At 39.3% G+C, this 7648-nt stretch overlaps 2 protein-coding genes across 2 annotated transcripts; one reads left to right on the top strand and one right to left on the bottom strand.

Moving 5' to 3' along the window:
- The first annotated feature begins 2160 nt into the window (after window positions 1-2160).
- LOC106336636 (probable pectate lyase 4) lies at window positions 2161-3750 on the top strand. Its single transcript, XM_013775526.1, has 5 exons — window positions 2161-2370; window positions 2474-2825; window positions 2905-3115; window positions 3203-3271; window positions 3356-3750. The coding sequence occupies exons 1-5, from the start codon at window positions 2244-2246 to the stop codon at window positions 3590-3592; spliced, it is 996 nt and encodes a 331-aa protein (XP_013630980.1). The 5' UTR covers window positions 2161-2243; the 3' UTR covers window positions 3593-3750.
- Window positions 3702-5885, bottom strand: LOC106336635 (exocyst complex component EXO70A1). The gene has a single exon (XM_013775525.1). The coding sequence runs from the start codon at window positions 5705-5707 to the stop codon at window positions 3806-3808; it is 1902 nt and encodes a 633-aa protein (XP_013630979.1). The 5' UTR covers window positions 5708-5885; the 3' UTR covers window positions 3702-3805.
- Window positions 5886-7648: the final 1763 nt, after the last annotated feature.

The following is a 7648-nucleotide window of genomic DNA, read 5'->3' as shown; positions in this document are numbered from 1 at the left end:
ATATATACTATATATTACAGTTTGTGTTTTTATTTTCAGCAAAAAGAAATAACAATTCATTGCAATTAATTAATTTAAATTTTTGATTTTAAGTGAAGTGGTAGATTTGTAAATAAGAAAGAAATGCAATGGCTAAATGTGTAAATAAAAAAATATTTAATCTATTATCCGTGTTTCCAAACAATTCTCATTTAATCTGCTATCCAAGTTTCCAAACGACAGAATCTGTAAATGAGAAAGAAATATAGAGACTAAATATGTAAATAAAAAAATATTTAATCTGCTATATTTGTTTCCAAACAACTTTCATTTAATTTACTATCTAAATTTTCAAATAATACCAAAACGTAATTCAGTTTTAATAATACAGATAGTTAGCTGCATGAACCATCTACTTCTAGCTTCTTTCAATAGGAGAAGGTCTCCCTCGCCTCTTAAAACAGATTGTGACCAACCAAAATTTTTTAAGGCTATATTTTTGGTACAAAACACGTGTTCATCAGCAACCAGAAAACATCACCATAGAATTCTCAAAAGAAATATTTAACCCATGTAATATAGAAAATTATTTGAAATACATTCAAAAATACTATCTTACACTTTATTGTTTAGAATTTAATATTTAGGGGGTGTGATTGGATTTATAAAATTATATAAATAATTCTTACACATTTATAAAATATTTAGATTACTTTTGTTTATATCGTAATAAACTTAAAGTAGGTACGAAAATGATATCATTTAGACGTACATTTAAAAAATGGTATTAATTTAAGGTAAAAATTAAAATTCTCCTATATTATAATATAATATTTTAGGATATTTGGATTATTGACCTAATTTTATTAGTAAAATAAAAATAAAAATTTTAAAAACACACATATTTTAGTTGTTTTGTTCTTATAAATTCTCAAATCAAAATCTCTGCTTATTCTCGCTTTTATTTTCTTAGTTGTTATAAAATATTTTTGCAAGCTACATCATGTAATAACTCCCTAACATAGAAACTATAAATATATACTCATCTTTAGTAGGGGAAAGAAGTTCTAGTAATTACAAATTAAACAGAATTATCAAAATTTGAGAACTCTAGTCATTTATTTTCAAACCTCATCCTTAAATGTTTAGGTTTGACAATTTAAACTGGAGTATATTTGTGTTTCAAAAAAAAAAAAAAAAAACTTGAGTACATTTTATCAGACGGTTGAGTCGTCAAACTTTACTTTCACCAAACTATTTTGGTTTTTTTTTTTTCACCAAGTTTTGTTATATTAAGATTGGGACTCAAAGCCCAAGTACCCAACAACAAACAGCCACAAAAAACATTGGGCTCCAAACGAAAAGGCCGAAGCCCAAATACATTAAACGGACTCGAAGGCCCAAAATCCAAACACCGCAACCCGTAAGCCCAAGAGAGGAAGACTGATGTCGGCCGCCTTCTCGCGATCCGCACCATCATCTCCATCTCAACTACCACCGGAGAATCACCCACCGATTCACAGCGCCACACCGGAGCACTTAGACTCCTCACCTTCTTCACCGCGACCGCCAAACCTCCCAGGACCGCCTAATCTCGGAGAGGATCAATCGTGACCGAGATCTCATCCGCCATAGTTCAATACGAGGACCAAGAAGGAGGCTTCGCTCAAGCAACAACCTTTACTCCGAATAGCTTCCATCGTCCTCCGACGAGAAGCTCATCCAACAAACCCGAACCAACTTAACTTAACAAGTGAACAACACAGAAAACTACAGAAACTAAACCCTAGAAAGGAACTAAGGGTGCAGAAGCCGACAGCCATGGATCTGTAAGAGCCTCCACGCTCCGGAAACTAAACCGGCGCCACAGAGCTAAAGAAGCCTCCACAACCCGGGAACTTTATCGGCGATGCAAGAGCTGTGTAAGCCTCTACAACCCGGATCAAAACGCCGCTGAAATGGAGATCTGACTATCCTATCTCCTCTCTCCTCGCCGCGAATCCAGAGGAAGAAGATTTGCAGAGAATCGGTCTTCCCGAGACAAAACCCTAACCCAGATCCGCGCGCATGTCGGAGAGAATCGACAGATCGGAATAAACTCACGAAGACTTGAACAGAATAACAAGGAAGAGAGCCATCGGCGCCGGTACGCGCTCGGACGCACCAAACTATTTTGGTTCTCAACGTCTTTCTTTCGAAACATTTGTTTAATTTAAAAAGAAAACTCAGAGACACACGAGACGACGTCGCATAAGGACGAAACGATGACCACGCTACCATACGCCGACGTCGATTGCAACCTCAGAGCTTTAGCCGGCCGTGCGGAGGGCTTCGGCCGACTCGCCGTCGGTGGTCTCCACGGCGATCTCTACGTCGTTACATCTCTCGCAGGTTTGATCTATGCGTAAATCGAGCTTAATCTGGCTTTCGAATCGATTCCCCCGTGCCGATTTCACCCCTTTGTTGCCTCATTGATTGTGTGATTGATTGTTAGATGATGGACCTGGATCTCTCCGCGAAGGAGGAAGGAGGAGAGAGCCGTTATGGATCGTGTTCGCGGTCTCCGGAACTATACATCTCAATTCATACTTGAGCGTATCGTCTCACAAGACGATCGATGGAAGAGGACAACGGATCAAGATCACTGGGAAAGGGATAAGGCTGAAGGAATGTGAACATATCATCATTTGCAATTTGGAGTTTGAAGGTGGTAGAGGCCATGACGTCGATGGGATTCAGATTAAGCCAAAGTCTAGACACATTTGGATTGATAGGTGTAGCTTGAGAGACTACGATGATGGGCTTATTGATATCACTAGGCAGAGCACTGATATCACTGTTTCTAGGTGAGGTTATAGGTTTATGTTTATGGTTTCTTTGTGAGTGTTGTGACTGGTGCTTACTTTTGTGTTGTTGGTTTTACAGATGTTACTTTGGGCAGCATGATAAGACGATGTTGATTGGAGCGGATCCTTCTCATGTTGATGATAGGTGTATCAGAGTGACGATTCACCATTGTTTCTTTGATGGAACTAGGCAGAGGCATCCTCGTCTCAGGTTTGGGAAAGTTCATTTGTATAACAATTATACAAGAAACTGGGGGATATATGCTGTCTGTGCTAGCGTAGAAGCGCAGGTAAAAACTCTTCTTTTGTAGCTGTCTGAGAACTCAAGAGATGAGGCTAATAGCTTTAGCTGAGGATAGTTATGTTTCTGTAATCAGGTGTTCTCTCAATGCAATATATACGAAGCAGGAGTGAAGAAGAAAACTTTTGAATACTACCCAGAGAAGGTTGGTTCTCTCTTTTCACTTGCTTCGTCTTCTTCCGGCATTCTTCACCACCATTATCTTCATTTTGTGTGAATGTATTTGTAGGCTGCTGACAGGGAAGAAGTAAGAGCTGGGTTGGTTCGATCGGAGAATGACTTGTTCTTGAACGGAGCTCAAGCTTCCTTGTTGACAGGGGCCGGGGGAGAATGTGTGTTCCATCCAAGCGAGCATTACCCGACATGGACCGTGGAGCCTCCATCGGATACTCTCAAGCAAATCATCAAAATCTGTACTGGTTGGCAATCATTATCCTCTCCTTCAGATCATGGCGTTCCTAAGTAGTTTTTGCAGTCCGATTGTTTGTTATCTTGCATATTCTATTTTCTTTATTTTCTAGTTATTTGAGGAGTGAACAATGCTTATGTTCTACAACACATTATGCTCTGTGTGATGAGAAACTCAGTTAAATATTTATAATAATGTAAACAGTTTTGTTTTTATCTTCATTTTGTATTGCACACAATGAAAACAATATTCAGACAGAACTGTAGTGTCTCAGCCTGAAACACACCCAAGTGACATCCATGATGAAGAAGACGAAGAAGATGAAGAGACAGAAGATGAGGCAAGTATTGGTGTTCCATGGAACAGATCAGAGATGTAATTCTCCAAGTTATCTGGCTTGAACCTCACTAGCATTTCGATGTTTCTCTCTTGGCCTAGCATTGGTAAGTACTTCCTGTAAAACTCTCTGTATTCCGGTACAAGCTTCTTTGCTATTGAAACCTTCAATCCGTCCCTAAGCTTCGCATCTGATACAATTCTTAATGATTGTTTCATATATGCTTCCTCAAACGCTGTGTGGAACCTTCTGAAATATGTTTTGGCCTCCTCTGGTGATAGGTCTGTGGGCTCCTCTGGTAAAGACATGTATACATTGGACCATGCTGCTATCTCGTAGTTCGCAGCGTAAGCGTTTAGTTTGTCGCTGTGCTTAGTGAGCCAATCTTCTCCGAGGAGATCCCTCAGGTGAGTTGAACGAACCGTTTCGATGATGAAGTGAAGGTTGTTTGCAAGGAAGAGGTAGGATAGTGAAACGTTCTTGTAATGCTCTGCTTTGGTGTCTAGCTTGCATAGCAGGACAAGGATGAGCCAAGCGAAATGGACCGAGAGTGCGTGATTGCGCTCTTCATCTTCTGTGACTGGAGTTCTGATGTAAGATTCAAGCGACCCTGTGTTTCTCGGGAGCGGATGGTCTGCAATGATTTCAGACAAGACACGGCTGTGTTTAGAAAGGGAGGAGATGAAACTCATTGTTGATCTGGTCAGCTTATGAACCCCTCCTCCAGGAGTAAGAGCTTTCGTCGAATCCTTGTGAATGGTTGATTCAAAATCAACGAGAGCACTGTGGATTGAAACCTTTAGCTTTTGCAAAGATGAGAGCGCCTGAGACTTCACACCGGCCACTGAACCGAAGTGGAATATCATCTCTATCTCCTGCCAGAGATCAGAGATGGCAGCCTGGAGATCCATCAGCGAGAAGATCCTCTCATGAGACTTCTTCTCCTTGGCTACAAACTCAGGGAACTTGAAAAGGTTAGTGGCTGCTTCGTATGCAATCTCGTAAAAGCACGACTCTCTCGTTGAGTTCGAAGCAGAGAAGACATGATCACAGAGAAGTTTCTCTCCACGGAAGAGCGTGGCAACGCCAATCTTTGCAGCTCTGATCCAGTTCTTGATCATATGCTCGAGCGTGACCCAGTCCGTTCTGTGAAATCTTGAGCCTTTGTAGGGTTCAATCCCAAGCAAGCTCATCCCTTCATCTACAATTGATTTTCTGATCCTTTTGTAAATCTTTATACACTCTTTACCATATCCGCAACTGATCATACTCTCTGCAATAGCCTTTAAGTCCGACATCACCACCGCTGAAGCTTTCTCAACCTGTGTGATGGACTCACCAGCTTTCTTGATCTCATCTTCATCATCAGATTGCATGATATCTTCAAACTCGGAGTTGCTAGAGATTGAGGATTGACCTGAAACTGATTCAGGGTCAAGCTTGTCTCTGTTTGAAGATAATATCTGGAAGAACTCTTTCTCCAGCCTCGTCATGGCGATCTGCATCAGGGTCTGCGCAAGAGCGAGCTTAGGGGATTGAGAGTCTTGGGAGACAAGAAAGTGCATCGCTTTTCGCAAGTCACGGACGGATATGATGAACTCTTTGGCTTCTTTTCTGCTGTGGTTGAACAGAGAGACTATCTTGGTGAAGGAAGGCGTGTTTGGATCCCATTTTCTGATGACTGCTTCTGCTCTCTCCACTGCTTCCTCCATAGAAGACTGAGTAAAGTTCTGGCTCAGAGGAGAGGCTGGGAAAGATGTGAATGAAGAAGGAGAAGAAGGGAGGGACTTAGGAGATGAGGAAGAGAAGAAAGCAAACTTGGCCTTTTTCGCCATTGAAAGATGTAAGCTCTCTCTTCTCTTCTTCTTGAATCTTTTGATGGTGCTAACTTTGGCTTCTACTCTTTTGATGCTATGAAGAGAAGATGTGTTTTTAACAAGTTATATAGAGAGATTGGTCTTTGAGTTGATGATGAATGCTTACCTGTGAATATATATAGAACCAAACCAAAAAAATCATTGACTTGGATGTATAAGCCTTAGTTTTTTATATACTTAGACAATTACATCCAAGTATATTATAATAATGACGACAAGGTTTTGCTTACCACGTTTGTAAGTGTTTGACTATTTCATCTTGTCAGTTAATGAAAAATGTCAATTGTTATTAGGGTTGGGTTATACACTTTTAATCAATAGTATTATTATAAAATGTTAACCGTTGCCTTATGCCTTACAAAATATAATTAACATAACATTAATCGTTATTTTCGGTTATAGTGGGTTGTAAACAGTAATTCTCTTAACCGTGTATAGCATAGCTTTCATATACTTTTGTCTTGTCTAATTAAAAAATATTTTCTCAATCTCAGTACTTTAAGAATCGGTTTCTTGATTTTTTAGTTAAAAATTAAGAAATAATTTCTTATATTTTCCTAAAACCCATGTTCTAAGAAACCCTAGATAATGATGCTCTAAATCTATAATACATCAAATAGTGACAAAGTCAATTATAACATTTAATTATTAAAAGTTCAAAGATTCACACATATGCCTAATGCCTTATTAGCTTAACTTTCATATTCAAGTTGGCATATGATATGTACTAGCACACAATAATGTTATAATCTTTAGTAATCAAACGAACTTTGAACGTTGAAAACTATATTTTTCTTAAACATTGCTTCCCAATTGAATTTGCACATTCCTTTTTCAACGATATGATAACATTTTGGATATTCGGACAAATGTACGTAAATTTACGCGTTAAATAAGCTAATCACTATTATATAAAAGAGACTATTTTAAGAGTTTCTAAAGGGTGTTACATGGGCAGAAATATTTCTCACCAAACATTTTGCCATGTCACTACGTGCTGGATCTCAAACCAATTTGAAGTTCCGGCCCAACCTTATCCCATTCCGGCCCAACCTTAATTCTCCTACTACCTCCTTCCCGTAACCCTAATCCTCCATTCTACCAAAAGGCCATCGCTTTCCCAAAAAGAATGTATCGATCGTAAGACATGGAAGCGGCTCCGACTCCCTCAGTTTTTCACCCTATATAAACTCCTACTCATATTCTCTACTCAACGCAAAATCACATAAACTCATAAAAGCACATCCGGCGCTGGCTATCAAAGCAACCAATCTCTTCATCTTCTTCTTTACTTTCTCTTCAAAGATATTTTCTGGTATGAGATAGTTGATATCATGTTTAATCCACGGACTGGAGGGATCGGATCGGAGTGAGTAGAATCAGAAATATGCATGCGTCTACGGTGTCAGTGTCTCAAGCTGGAGTTGGCTCTTCTTCTGTCATCTTGAGCGAGTCGATGTCTCGGTCGCTTTTACTGTAGCGACGGCGATCATTTCGATGGCGATTAGAATATGAAAAAACTGATGACATGTTTGAGGATGACAAAAAGGAAGTAGATGGTAAAGCGGCCATTGTTTCAGAGGACACTTAGATCGTGAGGGTTCTTGCTCAAATATTGTCTCTGATACAATATCTAACTTTTTCAGGTTTGTGCAGGAATATTACATACATACCGATGGATCTTCAGTCAAATAATGTCTTAAAAGCAGCTACTCAAATAAGTCTCTGAGGTAAGCATTGTTTTATTTGCTAGAAGAAGAGTTGTCAGAATGTTGTGTCCTACACACTGAAACTTTAGAGTGTGTCTACTATGTTCTTTTACATCCCTTGGACTTAATAGTCTCATGTGTACAATCAATTCAATCGGTGGTGAAGGGTGTATGTATTAACCAAAAAAAC

Source organism: Brassica oleracea, chromosome C4, assembly GCF_000695525.1.
Source record: "Brassica oleracea var. oleracea cultivar TO1000 chromosome C4, BOL, whole genome shotgun sequence".
Lineage (NCBI taxonomy): Eukaryota > Viridiplantae > Streptophyta > Magnoliopsida > Brassicales > Brassicaceae > Brassica > Brassica oleracea.
The sequence above is the reverse complement of the archived record's forward strand: the minus strand, read 5'-3'. Positions and strand labels throughout refer to the sequence as shown.